At 48.3% G+C, this 22,373-nt stretch overlaps 1 protein-coding gene across 1 annotated transcript; it reads left to right on the top strand.

Moving 5' to 3' along the window:
* The first annotated feature begins 502 nt into the window (after positions 1-502).
* Positions 503-20,635, top strand: LOC135565756 (ras-related protein Rab-31-like). The gene is made up of 7 exons (XM_065013806.1): positions 503-734; positions 1,338-1,417; positions 4,316-4,397; positions 7,430-7,501; positions 8,300-8,406; positions 9,547-9,656; positions 16,057-20,635. The coding sequence occupies exons 1-7, from the start codon at positions 699-701 to the stop codon at positions 16,146-16,148; spliced, it is 579 nt and encodes a 192-aa protein (XP_064869878.1). The 5' UTR covers positions 503-698; the 3' UTR covers positions 16,149-20,635.
* The last annotated feature ends 1,738 nt before the right edge of the window (positions 20,636-22,373 follow it).

The raw sequence follows: 22,373 nt of genomic DNA, 5'->3' as shown, positions 1-22,373 counted from the left end.
GATTTATGTAGCTGTTTTAACATTTGTCAGGACGTGTTATATAGAAGCTGACCTTGATCCCAAAATTGCAATCTGTAGCTCAGAGGGTATAAGAAACCTGGCGATGAACCAGATTTGAGGAAAAGCATATTCTCTTCTGGCTTTCAGCCGTGTGCATCATAGCTCTGTCTATTCAAAACGTATTGATAGGGAACTTCTGAACAAACTCTAAATATTGCTATGGCAAAAAGTCTCCTCATCCAACTCCAGTCCATTCTCAGACTACATTAATAATTGCCATACCTGTAACATGTCGCGGTTATAGTTTCCACTGTGTGTCCTCTTCACTCGCACACCTTCTCTCTTTATTCACCATATTCACTCCTGTTTTGGGGACCGCTAATGTAGAGATTAAAATAAACAGTTTATTCTCTGGGACTATTTTTTTTCTTTCTTTTATCTCCTTGTCTTTTTCAGGTTCTCATCTCTTTTGAACGTAAAAGTAACGGAAGAGGTTACGCCGTGACGTGACATTGAGCGTTTCGGGAGGTTCGCTTCAGCTGATTCCGTTACATTTAGAAAGATGGCCAGTAGTCCTGCTTAGGGGCTGAAGTTCTTTCTCTTATCTAAAGACAAATTACGTTGTAAGCAAACGCGGAGAGACAAAGGCTTTGAAAAGAAACGGAAGAAGTATGCCTAGATTGCCATAACTCTTTAAAATGGCCATACGGGAATTAAAAGTGTGTCTTCTGGGAGTAAGTGAAATAAGTTATTGGGTGGTTGATTCTCTTTGGAAATTCCTTCTGTCTGTCTGCGGTCCGACTGTATCTCTTTATACTGGGAACACGACCGTTTGAATGTCTGTCTGTCTTGCTAGAATTCGACCTCGTATAGAAACTGCATCTTTATCTCATCTTGTCGAAGAATCGTTGTGCATTTGAGACATTTCTTTAGTAAAATAATGTGGAGTCGCCGCCACATAACCTAATCATAACCTTTCCCCTGACCTTGATAGGCCTTTACAAATCCCCTTTTTGTATTATGTTGTTGTTTATTGTACTGCGGTGTTGTTGTCCTGGTCCATTGAGTGATTTCCCTTACGGTGCATGTTGTTTTGGAATGGCTCTTCCGACCAATACCAACCGTTACGCCACCATCCGGTAACATATTTTATAAAGTAACCATTCGGTCCTACAGATACAGTAGGTATGTATCCTTGGTTAGCGTAAGATACACAAACAACAACCACAGGCTACTAGGATGCTTTAGCCAATAGCGTTGTGTATCTTCTCGAGTCTTTTGTACAGACCGAGTAACATCGATATAGCATTTCACCAATTTCTTCTTTCTTTCGGTAGGATACAGGAGTTGGCAAGTCTAGTATTGTGTGTCGTTTTGTACAAGACCATTTCGACCACAACGTCAGTCCAACGATCGGGTAAGTTGTCAGAGCGATTAATACCTTGATTTTATTCAATAGGCAGCAACAAGTGTGTAATTAGCTTCCTGCCTGTCCTGTTCTGGAGACCTTTTTAGGATTATCAAGTTAATTGCACGAAAATCTCAAATAAAACCAGAGTCTCAAACTCTGTCTTATGTCCAGGGAAGGAAATGAAATGAGTAAATATGTGTCTGAAGGATTTTCTTGGAAATAAGGGCTTTATATTCAAATCCAGCTTTCTGTCTGATTGTCTATCTGATTCTCTATCTGATTCTCTATCTGATTCTCTGTCTGATTCTCTATCTGATTCTCTGTCTGATTCTCTGTCTGATTCTCTATCTGATTCTCTGTCTGATTGTCTATCTGATTCTCTGTCTGATTCTCTGTCTGATTCTCTATCTGATTCTCTGTCTGATTGTCTCTGTCTGATTGTCTCTGTCTGATTCTCTATCTGATTCTCTATCTGATTCTCTATCTGATTCTCTGTCTGATTCTCTGTCTGATTGTCTCTGTCTGATTGTCTATCTGATTCTCTATCTGATTCTCTGTCTGATTCTCTGTCTGATTCTCTATCTGATTCTCTGTCTGATTGTCTATTTGATTCTCTGTCTGATTCTCTGTCTGATTGTCTATCTGATTGTCTATCTGATTCTCTGTCTGATTCTCTGTCTGATTGTCTATCTGATTCTCTGTCTGATTTGGTATCTCATGATAGGCTTTGGTGGTTACTGAGTCTAAAACATTCATCATCCCTCGAGGGGAAAAATAGTTATTCTTCTATTCTGTTTTGTCCTGTCCTGTTCTGACCTGCTCTGCTCTGTCCTGCTCTGTTCTGCTCTGCTCTGTCCTGCTCTGCTCTGTCCTGTCCTGCTCTGTCCTGCTCTGTCCTGACCTGCTCTGCTCTGTTCTGCTCTGCTCTGCTCTGCCCTGTCCTGCTCTGTTCTGCTCTGTCCTGTCCTGCTCTGTCCTGTTCTGCTCTGTCCTGCTCTGTCCTGACCTGCCCTGTCCTGCTCTGCTCTGTTCTGCTCTGCTCTGCCCTGTCCTGCTCTGTCCTGTCCTGCTCTGTCCTGTTCTGCCTGTCCTGCTCTGTCCTGTCCTGTTCTGCTCTGTCCTGATCTGTTCTGCTCTGCTCTGTCCTGCGCTGTCCTGTTCTGCTCTGTCCTGATCTGTTCTGCTCTGTCCTGTCCTGTTCTGACCTGTTCTGCTCTGCTCTGTCCTGTCCTGTTCTGACCTGTTCTGCTCTGCTCTGTCCTGTCCTGCTCTGCTCTGTCCTGTCCTGTTCTGCTCTGTCCTGTCCTGTTCTGACCTGTTCTGCTCTGTCCTGTCCTGTCCTGCTCTGCTCTGTTCTGACCTGTTCTGCTCTGCTCTGTCCTGCTCTGTCCTGTCCTGCTCTGTTCTGTTCTGTTCTGCTCTGCTCTGCTCTGTCCTGTCCTGCTCTGTCCTGTCCTGTTCTGTCCTGCTCTGTCCTGTCCTGTTCTGTCCTGCTCTGTCCTGTCCTGTTCTGTCCTGTTCTGTCCTGTTCTGACCTGTTCTGCTCTGTCCTGTCCTGTCCTGTCCTGTTCTGCTCTGTCCTGTCCTGTTCTGTTCTGCTCTGTCCTGTCCTGTTCTGCTCTGTCCCGTCCTGTTCTGCCCTGTCCTGTTCTGCTCTGTCCTGTCCTGTTCTGTTCTGCTGCTGTCCTGTCCTGTTCTGCTCTGTCCTGACCTGTTCTGTCCTGACCTGTTCCGCTCTGTCCTGTTCTGCTCTGTTCTGCTCTGTCCTGTTCTGCTCTGTCCTGACCTGTCCTGCTCTGTTCTGCTCTGTCCTGTTCTGCTCTGTCCTGTTCTGCTCTGTTCTGCTCTGTCCTGTCCTGTTCTGCTCTGTCCTGTCCTGTTCTGCTCTGTCCTGACCTGTTCTGCTCTGACCTGTCCTGCTCTGTTCTGCTCTGTCCTGTCCTGTTCTGCTCTGTCCTGTTCTGCTCTGTCCTGTCCTGTTCTGCTCTGACCTGTCCTGACCTGTCCTGCTCTGTCCTGTCCTGCTCTGTCCTGACCTGTCCTGCTCTGTCCTGTTCTGACCTGTCCTGCTCTGACCTGTCCTGTCCTGCCCTGTCCTGTCCTGTTCTGCTCTGTCCTGTTCTGACCGGTCCTTCTCTGACCTGTCCTGCTCTGACCTGTCCTTCTCTGACCTGTCCTGCTCTGACCGGTCCTTCTCTGACCTGTCCTGCTCTGACCTGTCCTGTTCTGTCCTGCTCTGACCGGTCCTTCTCTGACCTGTCCTGCTCTGACCTGTCCTGCTCTGACCTGACCTGTCCTTCTCTGACCTGTACTTCTCTGACCTGTCTTGCTCTGACTTGACCTGTCCTTCTCTGACCTGTCCTGCTCTGACCTGTCTTTCTCTGACCTGTCTTGCTCTGACCTGTCTTGCCTGACCTGTCTTGCTCTGACTTGACCTGTCCTTCTCTGACCTGTCCTTCTCTGACCTGTCCTTCTCTGACCTGTCCTGCTCTGACCTGTCCTTCTCTGACCTGTCCTGCTCTGACCTGTCCTGCTCTGACCTGTCCTGCTCTGACCTGTCCTTCTCTGACCTGTCCTGCTCTGACGTGTCCTTCTCTGACCTGTCCTGCTCTGACCTGTCCTTCTTGTTCTTGACCTATTCTGTCATCAACAGTCAACACTATCCTATCATCCTCGACCGTTGTCCTATCCTGTCATCAACAGTCAACACTATCCTATCATCAACAGTCAACACTATCCTATCATCAACAGTCAACACTATCCTATCATCAACAGTCAACACTATACTATCATCCTCGACCGTTGTCCTATTCCGTCATCAACAGTTAACACTATCCTATCATCCTCGACCGTTGTCTTAATGATTAAGACTATGCTAGGCCTAATGTTCTGTGATACTTGCAGGGCATCGTTTTTAACCAAGACGGTCCCGTGTGGACACGAACTACACAAGTTCCTCATCTGGGACACAGCGGGACAGGAAAGGGTGGGTACATCCTCTTTCTCCTTTTCCTCATCCTTTATCTGTTCCACATTCTCACTCAGTGGAGGCTGCTGATTGGAGGATGGCTTGTAAATAATGAATGGATTGGCGTAAATGGAATGATATTTTAAACAACATGATTTCCATTCCATTGACTTCCATTGACCATTGACTCCATTCCATTGACTTCCATTCCATTGACTTCCATTCCATTGACTTCCATTCCATTGACTTCCATTCCATTGACTTCCATTCCATTGACTCCATTCCATTGACTCCATTCCATTGACTTCCATTCCATTGACTTCCATTCCATTGACTTCCATTCCATTGACTTCCATTCCATTGACTCCATTCCATTGACTTCCATTCCATTGACCATTGACTCCATTCCATTGACTCCATTCCATTGACTTCCATTCCATTGACTTCCATTCCATTGACCATTGACTCCATTCCATTGACTCCATTCCATTGACTCCATTCCATTGACTCCATTCCATTGACTCCATTCCATTGACTCCATTCCATTGACTCCATTCCATTGACTTCCATTCCATTGACTCCATTCCATTGACTTTCATTCCATTGACTTCCATTCCATTGACTTCCATTCCATTGACTTCCATTCCATTGACACCATTCCATTGACACCATTCCATTGACTTCCATTCCACTGACTCCATTCCATTGACTTCCATTCCATTGACTTCCATTCCATTGACTTCCATTCCATTGACTTCCATTCCATTGACTTCCATTCCACTGACTCCATTCCATTCACTCCATTCCATTCCATTGACTCCATTCCATTGACTTCCATTCCATTGACTTCCATTCCATTGACTTCCATTCCATTGACTCCATTCCATTGACTCCATTCCATTGACTCCCATTCCATTGACTTCCATTCCATTGACTTCCATTCCATTGACTTCCATTCCATTGACTCCATTCCATTGACTTCCATTCCATTGACCATTGACTCCATTCCATTGACTCCATTCCATTCCATTGACTTTCCATTGACCATTCCATTGACTTCCATTCCATTGACCATTGACTCCATTCCATTGACTCCATTCCATTGACTTCCATTCCATTGACTTCCATTCCATTGACCATTGACTCCATTCCATTGACTCCATTCCATTGACTTCCATTCCATTGACTTCCATTCCATTGACTCCATTCCATTGACTCCATTCCATTGACTCCATCCCATTGACTTCCATTCCATTGACTCCATCCCATTGACTTCCATTCCATTGACTTCCATTCCATTGACTTCCATTCCATTGACTTCCATTCCATTGACACCATTCCATTGACACCATTCCATTGACTTCCATTCCACTGACTCCATTCCATTGACTTCCATTCCATTGACTTCCATTCCATTGACTTCCATTCCATTGACTTCCATTCCATTGACTCCATTCCATTGACTCCATTCCATTGACTCCATTCCATTCACTCCATCCCATTGACTCCATTCCATTGACTCCATTGACCATTGACTCCATTCCATTGACTCCATTGACCATTGACTCCATTCCATTGACTCCATTCCATTGACTTCCATTCCATTGACTCCATTGACCATTGACTTCCATTCCATTGACTTCCATTCCATTGACTCCATTGACCATTGACTCCATTGACCACTGACTCCATTCCATTGACTTCCATTCCATTGACTCCATTGACCACTGACTCCATTCCATTGACTCCATTCCATTGACTCCATTCCATTGACCATTGACTCCATTGACTCCATTCCATTGACCATTGACTTCCATTCCATTGACTCCATTCCATTGACTCCATTCCATTGACCATTGACTCCATTGACCATTGACTTCCATTCCATTGACTTCCATTCCATTGACTTCCATTCCATTGACTTCCATTCCACTGACTCCATTCCATTGACTTCCATTCCATTGACTTCCATTCCATTGACTCCATCCCATTGACTCCATCCCATTGACTCCATCCCATTGACTTCCATTCCATTGACTTCCATTCCACTGACTCCATTCCACTGACTCCATTCCACTGACTCCATTCCATTGACTTCCATTCCACTGACTCCATTCCATTGACTTCCATTCCATTGACTCCATTCCACTGACTCCATTCCATTGACTTCCATTCCATTGACTTCCATTCCATTGACTCCATTCCAGCCATTATTTTTAGCCGTCCTCCCGTCAGCAGCCTCCACTGCTCTCACTGGTAGGGTTGCCATGTCAAAATAGGACCCAACTCATTCTGGGAGATTAGAAAAACCCGTTCACCTTGTTTTCATTTTATCTAGTCAACAAGAAAATAATGTCCAAAATCAGTTTCACTGCTCGCCGCGAGGTAAAGGCTGATTCATGGAGACTGGAAGGGTCAGAAATGGGCAACTAATCACTATTTGATTTGTCCATTGGACCGAGATTTAGTTTGACGTTGTTGTCTTGTCTCGCGTTGCCATAGCCACACTTCCTGGATGCCGATGGTGTCTGTCCAATCACTGCTCAGGTGGCTTACACAATCTTTTCTTGACTGTGTAACATATGTCTCGTCATCATGAGAAGAATTCCTATTCTCAGAGAAGATGTGGTTTTGTTATTCTGGGACACACCACATGGGTCAGAGTTCAAGGTTCATAGTATTGTTGTGGCGTGATGACTCACAGGGGTGGGGTGTAAATGGAAAAGTGTGTGTGTGTGTGTGTGTGTAAATATGTGTAGGATGGGCAATATGCTGACCAGAATGCCTCATCATTACGTCCTTAACACATGGGGGGGAAAAATAGCTCACAGTTGTATTGTTTTGCTATACTGTAGCTGGTATCTCATCTCTTTCTCCAAATCTATATCATGTCCTATTTGTATTTAAACTTTAATATTTTTTTATATATCTTTTTTTAAACCCTAAAGCTTAACTAGTTAGTTAAACATGGTTTAAACCCAGTAATTCAGTCATATGAACTGTTAACTTCCCTTTGTTCATAGCTAACTTCCTGTATGTTTGTGTTCCAGTTCCACTCGCTGGCTCCCATGTACTACCGAGGCTCTGCGGCCGCTGTCATAGTCTATGACATCACCAAACTGGTAAGGAACCCGATCAACATTCTGTGTGGATTCCAGACCAGAGACAATTACAGTGTGGCCTATTTGTGTTGTCTTGCCAACTCCTGTGGTCATTGTCATGCCAAACAGATCTGAGACCAGGGACTGTATTCAGAAAGAGTCTCACAGGAGGTGATCTAGGATCAGTTTTGCCTTTCAGATCATTATAATTAAGATTGTATATTGGACAGGTGGGGACCTGATTCTAGATCAGCACTTCTACCAGGCTAGAGAAAGGGGGCTTTGGGGGTAAAAAGCTAAGTTTGACAAATCAGTCCTGTAGTAAAGTGTAACCTGGCCATTGGTCTGTTCTGTCTGTTCTGCCTGTCTGCCCTGCTCTGTTCTACCTGTCTGTCTGCCCTGTTCTACCTATCTGTCTGCCCTGTTCTGTTCTACCTGTCTGTCTGCCCTGTTCTGTTCTACCTGTCTGTCTGCCCTGTTCTGTTCTACCTGTCTGTCTGCCCTGTTCTGTTCTACCTGTCTGTCTGCCCTGTTCTGTTCTACCTGTCTGTCTGCCCTGTTCTGTTCTACCTGTCTGTCTGCCCTGTTCTGTTCTACCTGTCTGTCTGCACTGTTCTACCTGTCTGTCTGCCCTGTTCTACCTGTCTGTCTGCCCTGTTCTGTTCTACCTGTCTGTCTGTCTGCCCTGTTCTGTTCTACCTGTCTCTGTCTGCCCTGTTCTGTTCTACCTGTCTGTCTGCCCTGTTCTGTTCTACCTGTCTGTCTGCCCTGTTCTACCTGTCTGTCTGCCCTGTTCTGTTCTACCTGTCTGTCTGTCAGGACTCTTTCCAGACACTGAAGAAATGGGTGAAGGAGTTGAAGGAGCACGGTCCTGAGGACATCATTGTAGCCTTGGCAGGGAACAAGAAAGATTTGGGGGACATCAGGTATCATCAGTCCTTCACCACTTCTGTCCAACTGTGTTTTAAAGGCTTACGTTGTCATGGAAACCCTGTTGATTGGTCGCCATGGTGTTGTGTGTTACTATTGTTGGGACTCTGCAATAGAACTCTCTGCTCTGTAGGCCATAACAACCATTTGATTGACAGGACCTCGATATCCACCTTTGTTACATTTATGACTAGGAAGTATTAGCCTAGGTACCAGTCTCAAGCTAAGGAGGTGGAGTAAGTTGACAACAAGGGTTTCATTTAGTTTACTTAACAACTAAAAATTATATTCTGAGCTGACATTCTCACAAGGGTGTAACCTCACCACCACCAGGTTAAAGGCTGTTATGGAAGCCCTGTTGATGAGTCACCACCACCAGGTTAAAGGCTGTTATGGAAGCCCTGTTGATGAGTCACCACCACCAGGTTAAAGGCTGTTATGGAAGCCCTGTTGATGAGTCACCACCACCAGGTTAAAGGCTGTTTGTTATGGAAGCCCTGTTGATGAGTCACCACCAGGTTAAAGGCTGTTTGTTATGGAAGCCCTGTTGATGAGTCACCACCACCAGGTTAAAGGCTGTTATGGAAGCCCTGTTGATGAGTCACCACCAGGTTAAAGGCTGTTATGGAAGCCCTGTTGATGAGTCACCACCACCAGGTTAAAGGCTGTTATGGAAGCCCTGTTGATGAGTCACCACCAGGTTAAAGGCTGTTTGTTATGGAAGCCCTGTTGATGAGTCACCACCAGGTTAAAGGCTGTTATGGAAGCCCTGTTGATGAGTCACCACCACCAGGTTAAAGGCTGTTTGTTATGGAAGCCCTGTTGATGAGTCACCACCACCAGGTTAAAGGATGTTATGGAAGCCCTGTTGATGAGTCACCACCACCATGTTAAAGGCTATTATGGAAGCCCTGTTGATGAGTCACCACCAGGTTAAAGGCTGTTTGTTATGGAAGCCCTGTTGATGAGTCACCACCAGGTTAAAGACTGTTATGGAAGCCCTGTTGATGAGTCACCACCAGGTTAAAGGCTGTCATGGAAGCCCTGTTGATGAGTCACCACCAGGTTAAAGGCTGTTATGGAAGCCCTGTTGATGAGTCAACCCAAGCTGTAGTTTATACTATCTCTTTTAACAGGGAAGTTCCTATGAAGGAAGCTAAGGACTTTGCTGAGTCTATTGCAGCAATCTTCATGGAGACCAGCGCCAGAAACGCTGTCAATGTGGAGGAGCTCTTTCAGAAGATCAGTAAGTCTTTTAGTTTAGAGTTTATGTTGGCGTGGTGGTTCGTTCCATACGACCACATCAAACACTGTTGAGTTTGTTTTATCAGGAATTGTTATGCAATATGTTCCATGGGGCGGCAGGGTAGCCTAGTGGTTAGAGGGGAGGGTCGGCAGGTAGCCTAGTGGTTAGAGGGGAGGGTGGCAGGGTAACCTAGTGGTTGAGGAGGGCAGGTAGCCTAGTGGTTAGAGGGGAGGGGCGGCAGGAAGCCTAGTGGTTAGAGGGGAGTCACCAGGGTAGCCTAGTGGTTAGAGGGGAGGGTCGGCAGGGTAGCCTAGTGGTTAGAGGGGGAGGGGCGGCAGGGTAGCCTAGTGGTTAAGGGGAGGGGCCAGGGTAGCCTAGTGGTTAGAGGGGAGGGGCGGCAGGGTAGCCAGTGGTTAGAAGGGGCGGCAGGGAAGCCTAGTGGTTAGAGGAGAGTCACCAGGGTAGCCAGGGTTAAGGGGAGGGGCGGTCAGGGAAGCCCTGGTTGAGGAGTCACCACCAGTGGTTAGAGGGAGGGGGGCGGCAGGGTAGCCTAGTGGTTAGATGAGTCACCACCTAGTGTTAGAAGGGGCGGCAGGGTAGCCTAGTGGTTAGAGGGGAGGGGCGGCAGGGTAGCCTAGTGGTTAGAGGGGAGGGGCGGTTAGGGAAGCCTAGTGGTTAGAGGAGGGGCGGCAGGGTAGCCTAGTGGTTAGAGGGGAGGGGCGGCAGGGTAGCCTAGTGGTTAGAGGGGAGGGTAAGCCTAGTGGTTATTGGGAGGGCAGGGTAGCCTAGTGGTTAGAGGGGAGGGGCGGCAGGGTAGCCTAGTGGTTAGAGGGGAGGGGCGGCAGGTAGCCTAGTGGTTAGAGGGAGGGGCGGCAGGTAGCCTAGTGGTTAAAGGGGCGGCAGGGTAGCCTAGTGGTTAGAGGGGGGGGCGGCAGGGTAGCCTCTGGTTAGAAGAGGGGCGGCAGGGTAAGTCTTTTAGTGGTTAGAGGGGAGGGGCGGCAGGGTAGCCTAGTGGTTAGAGGGGAGGGCGGCAGGGTAGCCTAGTGGTTAGAACACAGGGTGAGTTTGTGGTTAGAGGGGAGGGGGCGGCAGGGTAGCCTAGTGGTTAGAGGGGAGGGGCGGCAGGGTAGCCTAGTGGTTAGAGGGGAGGGGCGGCAGGGTAGCCTAGTGGTTAGAGGGGAGGGGCGGCAGGGTAGCCTAGTGGTTAGAGGGGAGGGGCGGCAGGGTAGCCTAGTGGTTAGAGGGGAGGGGCGGCAGGGTAGCCTAGTGGTTAGAGGAGGGGCGGCAGGGTAGCCTAGTGGTTAGAGGGGAGGGGCGGCAGGGTAGCCTAGTGGTTAGAGGGGAGGGGCGGCAGGGTAGCCTAGTGGTTAGAGGGGAGGGGCGGCAGGGTAGCCTAGTGGTTAGAGGGGAGGGGCGGCAGGGTAGCCTAGTGGTTAGAGGGGAGGGGCGGCAGGGTAGCCTAGTGGTTAGAGGGAGGGGCGGCAGGGTAGCCTAGTGGTTAGAGGGGAGGGGCGGCAGGGTAGCCTAGTGGTTAGAGGGGAGGGCGGCAGGGTAACCTAGTGGTTAGAGGGGAGGGGCGGCAGGGTAGCCTAGTGGTTAGAGGGGAGGGGCGGCAGGGTAGCCTAGTGGTTAGAGGGGAGGGTAGCCTAGTGGTTAGAGGGGCGGCAGCCTAGTGGTTAGAGGGGAGGGGCGGCAGGGTAGCCTAGTGGTTAGAGGGGAGGGGCGGCAGGGTAGCCTAGTGGTTAGAGGGGAGGCGGCAGGGTAGCCTAGTGGTTAGAGGGGAGGGCGGCAGGGTAGCCTAGTGGTTAGAGGGAGGGGCGGCAGGGTAGCCTAGTGGTTAGAGGGGAGGGGCGGCAGGGTAGCCTAGTGGTTAGAGGGGAGGGGCGGCAGGGTAGCCTAGTGGTTAGAGGGGAGGGGCGGCAGGGTAGCCTAGTGGTTAGAGGGGAGGCGGCAGGGTAGCCTAGTGGTTAGAGGGGAGGGGCGGCAGGGTAGCCTAGTGGTTAGAGGGGAGGGGCGGCAGGGTAGCCTAGTGGTTAGAGGGGAGGGGCGGCAGGGTAGCCTAGTGGTTAGAGGGAGGGGCGGCAGGGTAGCCTAGTGGTTAGAGGGGAGGGGCGGCAGGGTAGCCTAGTGGTTAGAGGGAGGGGCGGCAGGGTAGCCTAGTGGTTAGAGGGGAGGGGCGGCAGGGTAGCCTAGTGGTTAGAGGGGAGGGGCGGCAGGGGCGGCAGGGTAGCCTAGTGGTTAGAGGGGAGGGGCGGCAGGGTAGCCTAGTGGTTAGAGGGGAGGGGCGGCAGGGTAGCCTAGTGGTTAGAGGGGAGGGGCGGCAGGGTAGCCTAGTGGTTAGAGGGGAGGGTCGGCAGGGTAGCCTAGTGGTTAGAGGGGAGGGGCGGCAGGGTAGCCTAGTGGTTAGAGGGGAGGGGCGGCAGGGTAGCCTAGTGGTTAGAGGGGAGGGTCGGCAGGGTAGCCTAGTGGTTAGAGGGGAGGGGCGGCAGGGTAGCCTAGTGGTTAGAGGGGAGGGGCGGCAGGGTAGCCTAGTGGTTAGAGGGGAGGGGCGGCAGGGTAGCCTAGTGGTTAGAGGGGAGGGGCGGCAGGGTAGCCTAGTGGTTAGAGGGGAGGGGCGGCAGGGTAGCCTAGTGGTTAGAGGGGAGGGGCGGCAGGGTAGCCTAGTGGTTAGAGGGGAGGGGCGGCAGGGTAGCCTAGTGGTTAGAGGGGAGGGGCGGCAGGGTAGCCTAGTGGTTAGAGGGGAGGGGCGGCAGGGTAGCCTAGTGGTTAGAGGGGAGGGGCGGCAGGGTAGCCTAGTGGTTAGAGGGGAGGGGCGGCAGGGTAGCCTAGTGGTTAGAGGGGAGGGGCGGCAGGGTAGCCTAGTGGTTAGAGGGGAGGGGCGGCAGGGTAGCCTAGTGGTTAGAGGGGAGGGGCGGCAGGGTAGCCTAGTGGTTAGAGGGGAGGGGCGGCAGGGTAGCCTAGTGGTTAGAGGGAGGGGCGGCAGGGTAGCCTAGTGGTTAGAGGGGAGGGGCGGCAGGGTAGCCTAGTGGTTAGAGGGGAGGGGCGGCAGGGTAGCCTAGTGGTTAGAGGGGAGGGGCGGCAGGGTAGCCTAGTGGTTAGAGGGGAGGGGCGGCAGGGTAGCCTAGTGGTTAGAGGGGAGGGGCGGCAGGGTAGCCTAGTGGTTAGAGGGAGGGGCGGCAGGGTAGCCTAGTGGTTAGAGGGGAGGGGCGGCAGGGTAGCCTAGTGGTTAGAGGGGAGGGGCGGCAGGGTAGCCTAGTGGTTAGAGGGGAGGGGCGGCAGGGTAGCCTAGTGGTTAGAGGGGAGGGGCGGCAGGGTAGCCTAGTGGTTAGAGGGGAGGGGCGGCAGGGTAGCCTAGTGGTTAGAGGGGAGGGGCGGCAGGGTAACCTAGTGGTTAGAGGGGAGGGGCGGCAGGGTAGCCTAGTGGTTAGAGGGGAGGGGCGGCAGGGTAGCCTAGTGGTTAGAGGGGAGGGGCGGCAGGGTAACCTAGTGGTTAGAGGGGAGGGGCGGCAGGGTAGCCTAGTGGTTAGAGGGGAGGGCGGCAGGGTAGCCTAGTGGTTAGAGGGGAGGGGCGGCAGGGTAGCCTAGTGGTTAGAGGGGAGGGTCGGCAGGGTAGCCTAGTGGTTAGAGGAGGGGCGGCAGGGTAGCCTAGTGGTTAGAGGGGAGGGGCGGCAGGGTAGCCTAGTGGTTAGAGGGGAGGGGCGGCAGGGTAGCCTAGTGGTTAGAGGGGAGGGGGCGGCAGGGTAGCCTAGTGGTTAGAGGGGAGGGGGCGGCAGGGTAACCTAGTGGTTAGAGGGGAGGGGCGGCAGGGTAGCCTAGTGGTTAGAGGGGAGGGCGGCAGGGTAGCCTAGTGGTTAGAGGAGGGGCGGCAGGGTAACCTAGTGGTTAGAGGGAGGGGCGGCAGGGTAGCCTAGTGGTTAGAGGGGAGGGGCGGCAGGGTAGCCTAGTGGTTAGAGGGGAGGGGCGGCAGGGTAGCCTAGTGGTTAGAGGGGAGGGGCGGCAGGGTAGCCTAGTGGTTAGAGGGGAGGGGCGGCAGGGTAACCTAGTGGTTAGAGGGGAGGGGCGGCAGGGTAGCCTAGTGGTTAGAGGGGAGGGGCGGCAGGGTAGCCTAGTGGTTAGAGGGGAGGGGCGGCAGGGTAGCCTAGTGGTTAGAGGGGAGGGGCGGCAGGGTAGCCTAGTGGTTAGAGGGGAGGGGCGGCAGGGTAGCCTAGTGGTTAGAGGGGAGGGGCGGCAGGGTAGCCTAGTGGTTAGAGGGGAGGGGCGGCAGGGTAGCCTAGTGGTTAGAGGGGAGGGGCGGCAGGGTAGCCTAGTGGTTAGAGGGGAGGGGCGGCAGGGTAGCCTAGTGGTTAGAGGGGAGGGGCGGCAGGGTAACCTAGTGGTTAGAGGGGAGGGGCGGCAGGGTAACCTAGTGGTTAGAGGGGAGGGGCGGCAGGGTAACCTAGTGGTTAGAGGGGAGGGGCGGCAGGGTAACCTAGTGGTTAGAGGAGGGGCGGCAGGGTAACCTAGTGGTTAGAGGGGAGGGGCGGCAGGGTAACCTAGTGGTTAGAGGGGAGGGGGCGGCAGGGTAGCCTAGTGGTTAGAGGGGAGGGGCGGCAGGGTAGCCTAGTGGTTAGAGGGGAGGGGCGGCAGGGTAGCCTAGTGGTTAGAGGGGAGGGCGGCGGGTAGCCTAGGGTAACCTAGTGGTTAGAGGGGAGGGGCGGCAGGGTAGCCTAGTGGTTAGAGGGGAGGGGCGGCAGGGTAGCCTAGTGGTTAGAGGGGAGGGGCGGCAGGGTAGCCTAGTGGTTAGAGGGGAGGGGCGGCAGGGTAACCTAGTGGTTAGAGGGGAGGGTCGGCAGGGTAGCCTAGTGGTTAGAGGGGAGGGCGGCAGGGTAGCCTAGTGGTTAGAGGGGAGGGGCGGCAGGGTAACCTAGTGGTTAGAGGGGAGGGTCGGCAGGGTAGCCTAGTGGTTAGAGGGGAGGGGCGGCAGGGTAACCTAGTGGTTAGAGGGGAGGGGCGGCAGGGTAGCCTAGTGGTTAGAGGGGAGGGGCGGCAGGGTAGCCTAGTGGTTAGAGGGGAGGGGCGGCAGGGTAACCTAGTGGTTAGGGGAGGGTCGGCAGGGTAACCTAGTGGTTAGAGGGGAGGGGCGGCAGGGTAGCCTAGTGGTTAGAGGGGAGGGCGGCAGGGTAACCTAGTGGTTAGAGGGAGGGTCGGCAGGGTAACCTAGTGGTTAGAGGGGAGGGGCGGCAGGGTAGCCTAGTGGTTAGAGGGAGGGGCGGCAGGGTAGCCTAGTGGTTAGAGGGGAGGGGCGGCAGGGTAGCCTAGTGGTTAGAGGGGAGGGCGGCAGGGTAGCCTAGTGGTTAGAGGGGAGGGGCGGCAGGGTAGCCTAGTGGTTAGAGGGGAGGGGCGGCAGGGTAGCCTAGTGGTTAGAGGGAGGGGCGGCAGGGTAGCCTAGTGGTTAGAGGGGAGGGGCGGCAGGTAGCCTAGTGGTTAGAGGGGAGGGCGGCAGGGTAGCCTAGTGGTTAGAGGGGAGGGGCGGCAGGGTAGCCTAGTGGTTGAACTAGCCTAGTGGTTAGATTCAGGGCGACAGGGTAGCCTAGTGGTTAGAGGGGAGGGGCATCTCTAGTTTAGGGGAGGGGCGGCAGGTAGCCTAGTGGTTAGAGTGTTGGACTAGTAACCTAAAGTTAACCACACTGTTCCTAGGCCCGTCATTGAAAATAAGAATAAGAATTTGTTCATAACTGACTTGCCTAGTCAAATAAAGGTTACATTTAACATAAAATAAAAAGTCACTAAACTAAAGCATCCCTCGTGAATGTCTTTTGATGTGTGTTTGTTGTAGACACTATCACATTCCATTCAACCTCGTCAGACAGAGTAGCACCATTCAGTAGCATCTCTCTTAGGGACAGATCTGAACTTCCACTTCATTCAGTACAGTGCCTGTTAGCATCTCTCTTAGGGACACATCTGAACTTCCACTTCATTCAGTACAGTGCCTGTTAGCATCTCTCTTAGGGACAAATCTGAACTTCCACTTCATTCAGTACAGTGTCTGTTAGCATCTCTCTCAGGGACAGATCTGAACTTCTACTTCATTCAGTACAGTGCCTGTTAGCATCTCTCTTAGGGACAGATCTGAACTTCTACTTCATTCAGATTTTCACTTAAAGGGATAGTTAAGATTCACCACTTAAAGGGATAGTGTGAGATCTTGGCAATTAAGACCTTTTTTTCTACATACCCAGAGTCAAATGAACTCACGGATACCATTTGTACTGTATGTCTCTGCGTGCCGTTTGAAATGAAGGTATCTTCTGGAGCCATTGCTTACGCTAGTTGCTCCAGAAACGACCTCAACTTCCTTCAAAACTGCACCTGGCTGTTTAAACTGCACCTTCAACACTTATCCTGTGTTGTGTTTCAGGTAAACAGATTCCGCCTCTGGAGAATCCAGACGTTGACAGCAACGAGTCCTTCAAGATAACTCGGCATCCACCTAACAAACCCTGCTGCTAGTAAGACTACTGCTGAGTCCCAAATAGACCCCTCGCAACCCTACCCTCGCCTAGACCATAGCACCCTACCCCCCCCCCCTAACACAGAGTCACTGCTCTCGATTGGACAGGTGATTGATCCACCTATCTAGCTTATCTGACGTCAACTTGGAGATATCACCATGTTTCCTCTTGGATCTACATGAAGGTTTAGGGAGTAAGGAGTCGGTTCAGAATTCAGCATCAGATTTGCCAGTGAGATTATCACTGTCTTTGGTTCCACACACACACAGCTGCATGGATCACAGGGCCCACAATGCAACATTGTAACACACAGCTGCATGGATCACAGGGCCCACAATGCAACATTGTAACACACAGCTGCATGGATCACAGGGCCCACAATGCAACATTGTAACACACAGCTGCATGGATCACAGGGCCCACAATGCATCATTGTAATACACAGCTGCATGGATCACATGGCCCACAATGCAACATTGTAACACACAGCTGCATGGATCACATGGCCCACAATGGAACATTGTAATACACAGCTGCATGGATCACATGGCCCACAATGCAACATTGTAATACACAGCTGCATGGATCACAGGGCCCACAATGCAACATTGTAACACACAGCTGCATGGATCACAGGGCCCACAATGCAACATTGTAATACACAGCTGCATGGATCACATGGCCCACAATGCAACATTTTAATACACTGCTGCGTGGATTCAACTACTCATTGTCCACCTCCACACAGTCCACCATGCATATACAGTGCATTGGTCTCAGGGGAGAGGAGGACGACAACATGGCTTTGGCTTGTGATAGATCAGACCCTCTCACCTGTAGCATAGTAACCAGCATTCCAGGACCAGAAACCACCCCTATAACCCATAGAAAGATACACTAACCCATAGAAAGATACAGTAACCCATAGAAGGATACAGTAACCCATAGAAAGATACAGTAACCCATATAAGGATACAGTAACCCATAGAAGGATACAGTAACCCATAGAAGGATACAGTAACCCATAGAAGGATACAGTAACCCATAGAAGGATACAGTAACCCATAGAAAGATACAGTAACCCATATAAGGATACAGTAACCCATATAAGGATACAGTAACCATATAAGGATACAGTAACCCATAGAAAGATGCAGTAACCCATAGAAAGATGCAGTAACCCATAGAAAGATGCAGTAACCCATATAAGGATACAGTAGGTGGACATTTTGCCATATTGCTTATACCTATCCAATCCTCCTCTCAGATTGACTCCAGTGCCTTGGTAAGGTGTGTTGTAAGTGTCGTTTCTGGACTGGGCCTGTGTGTGCTGACTCAGGACGGGAACCAGTTTGTCGCCCTCTAGTGTTTTTGGTTAGAGATTAACATCAGAAAATGGATCCTGAAGTTAAACACAATTTAAAGGAGAACTGCACTTCCTGATTTGGCCACGTTTTTCATCCATTCTCATTAAGAAATGCTAGCGGCCATGACTGAAGGTAAAACAAACAAAGTTGGAAGCACAGAATCGTCTAGAATGTCATTGTTATGCTGTAGTGTTAAGATTTCCCTTCACTGGAACGAAGGGGCCCGAACCATGAAAACAGCCCCAGACCATTATTCCTCCTCCGCCAAACTTTAAAGTTGACACTATGCATTCGGGCAGGTAGCGTTCTCCTGGCATCCGCCAAACCCAGATTTGTTCATCGGACCGGCAGATGGTGAAGCGTGATACATCACTCCAGAGAACGTGTTTCCACTGCTCCAGAGTCCAATGGCGTCGAGCTTTACACCACTCCAGCCGACGCTTGGCATTGCGCATGGCGATCATAGGTTTCTGTGCGTCTGCAAAAAAAGGGGGCATGAATTGTTGACGTGATTGTAATCCAAACCCTCACGTAAAGTCATGACTCAGTCATTTACCAAACTCTTGTTTTGGACGAGACTGACCTTATGACCAACAATTATTCTATTTTAAACATTGTAGTCAATTTTGACATTTTTTTATTTGTAGAAATATGAGATTCTGACTCATAGTGATGTCACAAAAGGCTGTTTTAAAAATGGAGGGATTAGTTCTAAGGGGCAGTTGACCTTTTAAAAAAAACAATAGACACAGAGACTTTTATACATGGTAGGTGTACTGCATACTGGGATATGTTTTTAATTCATATTCAGCAGCACAATATATATTTTTTAAACATTTTAATCTTGAAAATCGAAACATGTTAGTAGATCTCATCTCTAACGCGCTGAACATGAACATTTGGATAAATTGCACAAATATTGAATAATCTAGTTGAGTTTAATAACGTTTCATAAAATGACTAAAATAGGATGCAGACTAGAGATTACGTTCTGAATTCTTATGCGGTATAGAGATTACAATCCAAATTCTCATTAACCGAATATGCAGTCAACCCGTTGAGCAGATCCAGTGATTGCATTGTTGCCTTGTGGCTCCGGGAATCGCGTAGATCGATACATAGAATCTCTTTGTAGCTGCCGACATTGATATCGATTGCATGAATTTGGTTTCGCCAACTTTTTCCCATCGAATGCTGGTATAGAATATGTATTTTGAGAATGTATAAGGGGTTCAAAATGTATTTGAAGGACGAAGTAGCATGAATTCGAATACCTGAGTTGCCATGTCTTGTTTTTTTTGTTGTTGCTATGTTGTAATTATCATCCATATGTTGTCATTATTATGTATTATTGACCAACTACTGAAAAGGGGCCACTATCACAATAAATACAACTATTGACAACTATAATTTTATTTACTGATTGATCGGTGGACTAACTACTGTATCTGTGAGGTAATATAGCCTCTTCGATTCAACCACTCGGGGGGGGATTTTAAAATCCTCTTTTTTATCGGGATTTTAAAGTGGCACTTTTATGTAGCTAGTTCCTGCACTTCATATTCATATTCAAGCTGCTTTATTGGCATGAAAAACATTGTGTCAATATTGCCAAAGCAACAATGTATACAATATACATTGTAACAAAATTATAAATGATTGCAAATAATAATATAAAATGGTAGTAAATAATAATAAATACAAAAATAATAACAATAAAATGGTAACAGTCAATAGTAGAAATGTAATAAATATAATTATGGAAAATGAAACTATAACTAACTTATAACTAAATAACTGTCATCTTCTTCTTTATATCAGTACTACAACTACAATCATCATTACTACGACTACTACTACCATCACTAAACTGTTATCACTACCATTACCACCCATATTTGGAATGATAAACATTAATAATTATAGTAATAACAATAATAGTAATAATAAGTAAGTTACTGTTTACTATGCAGATGTTATTATTCAGTGTCCCTCAGGCTATGGCAGGAAAAAACGTATTTGGCTGCAAGAGGAGCCATTGCTCCTTCGCCCATGAGTATTCTTAGTTTTTCCTCTGGGTTCAATTTGTAAAAATTTGGAATATATGTAGTCATTTCTGTGAATAATGAATCTCTTTGTGAGGAATATTTATCACAGTAAAGGAGAAAGTGCATCTCTGTCTCTACCTCCCCTGTCATGCAGTGACCACATACACGCTCCTCTTTGGGTAGCCATGTCTTTTTATGTCTGCCGGTTTCTATTGCCAATCGGTGGTCACTCAGCCTGTACTTGGTAAGGATCTGTCTCTGCTTCGTATCTCTGACAGAGTAGAGATAATCAGCCAATTCATATTCTCTGTTTAGGATCAGATAGCAATTTAGTCGGCTTTGGGATTTTGTTTCGTTTTTCCAGTATTGTAAATATGATTCTTTCTCATGAAAAACAATGATACAGTATTAATGACGACATTTGATGACTACATTCCCTAACAACGCCACACCAATGGTAATAGCTGAATTGCCTGTAAAGTAGACCTAGTTAAAAGGATGTGTCGAACTGTACAACAGATGTACCTTTTGAAAGTATGAAGCTGAGTTAACAGCAACAGTCATTGCGGATCTAAGCAGTGCCATATGTTTTGGATTTTTATTTTTTATTTTTTTAATAAATGTACTTTGTGGGAAGATACTATAGATGAGACAAAAAAAAACACAAATTTCCATATTTTGTTTCTATTTGTATTTTGTACCATGTTGGACTTTTGTCTGTGTACCGTGATACACACACAGAGGTGTTAGCTCACAATACTGAGACGTAGTATTCTGTACAAACTTGACAAATATCAAGTGTCCAGCATCAATAAACTAGACTTGGACACTTCCCTGTGTCTGCCTGTAACCATTTATACGTACAGGCCATTCTGCAATGCAAACAAGTGCCTTTTGTTTTCCCTCTGTAGACCAAATCTAATATGACATTTATTATTCATATTATTAATAGTTTAAATTGTTAATTTTTTTGTGTGTGTACTTGACTCAGAGTTATTCCCTTTTCTATAACACAATAACATTTTATATATTATTAATCTGTCTGATAATAAAGTATTACTTGTTTTTTTCTCTTGGTTCTTTATCTCTTTTGTTTCTGTTGTGTTGTCGCCTCCGTAGAATGACAATTGTAAAAGTTGTTACTATCCCTCTGATCCACAAATGGACTGTTTTCTCATACTATATGTCTACATTACCAGTCAAAAGTTTGGACACACCTACTCATTCCATTTAAAAAAAAAAATTGTAATATATTTTTTTTACTATGTTCTACATTGTAGAATAATAGTGAAGACATCAAAACTATGAAATAACACATATGGAATCATGTAGTAACCAAAAAAAAAAGTGTTCAACAAATCAAAATATATTTTATATTTGAGATTCTTCAAAGTAGCCACCCTTTGCCTTGATGACAGCTTTGCAGACTCTTGGCATTCTCTCAACCAGCTTGATGAGGTAGTCACCTGGAATGCATTTCAATTAACAGGTGTGCCTTATTAAAAGTGAATCCAGGCTGAATCACATCCGGCCGTGATTGGGAGTCTCATAGGGTGGCACACAATTGGCCCAGCATCGTCCGGGTTTGGCCGGCGTAGGCCGTCATTCTAAATAAGAATGTGTTCTTAACTGACTTAGTTAAATAAATGTTAAATAAAAATAATAGAAACAATTAAATGTGTGGAATTTCTTTCCTTAATGCGTTTGAGCCAATCAGTTGTGTTGTGACAATGTAGGGGTGGTATACAGAAGATGGTCCATATTATGTCAAGAACAGCTCAAATAAGCAAAGAGAAATGACAGTCCATCATTACTTTAAGACATGAAGGTCAATCAATCCGGGGGAACATTGAAAGTTTCTTCATGTGCAGTTGCAAAAACCGTCAAGTGCTATGATGAAACTGACTCTCATGAGGACTGCCATCAACTGTTCAGAGGAGACTGCATAAATCAGGCCTTCATGGTCAAATTGCTGCAAAGAAACCACTACTAAAGGACACAAATACGAAGAAGAGATTTGCTTGGGCCAAAAAACACGAGCATTGGACATTAAATGTGAGATTTTGGGTTCCAGCCTCTGTGTCATTGTGAGACGCAGAGTAGGTGAATGGATGATCTCTGCATGTGTAGTTTCCACCGTGAAGCATGGAGGAGGAGGTGTGATGGTGTGGCGGTGCTTTGCTGGTGACACTGATTTAATTAGAACTCAAGGCACTCTTAACTGGCATGGCTACCACAGCATTCTGCAGTGATACGCCATCCCATCTGGTTTGTGCTTAGTGGGACTATCATTTGTTTTTCAACAGGACAATGACCCAACACACCTCCAGGCTGTGTAAGGGCTATTTGACCAAGGAGGAGAGTGATGGAGTGCTGCATCAGATGACCTGGCCTCCATCACCCGACCTCAACACAATTGAGATGGTTTGGGATGAGTTGGATGGCAGAGTGAAGGAAAAGCAGCCAACAAGTGCTCAGCATATGTGGGAACTCCTTCAAGACTGTTGGAAAAGCATTCCTCATGAAGCTGGTTGAGAGAATGCCAAGAGTGTGCAAAGCTGTCATCAAGGCAAAGGGTGGCTACTTTGAAGAATCTAAAATCTATTTTGATTTGTTTAACACTTTTGGTTACTACATGATTACATATGTGTTATTTTATAATTTGATGTCTTCACTCTTATTCTACAATGTAGAAAATAGTAAAAATAAAGAAAAACCCTTGAATGACTAGGTGTGTCCAAACTTTTGACTGGTACTGTAGATGGGGTGCCCCCTCTAACCTCCTGCCTGGTGTCTACTGTATTGGTT

Source organism: Oncorhynchus nerka, linkage group LG9b (genome assembly GCF_034236695.1).
Source record: "Oncorhynchus nerka isolate Pitt River linkage group LG9b, Oner_Uvic_2.0, whole genome shotgun sequence".
Taxonomy (NCBI): Eukaryota; Metazoa; Chordata; class Actinopteri; order Salmoniformes; family Salmonidae; genus Oncorhynchus; species Oncorhynchus nerka.
Note: the sequence above shows the minus strand (reverse complement) of the source record. Positions and strands in the feature narration are given on the sequence as shown.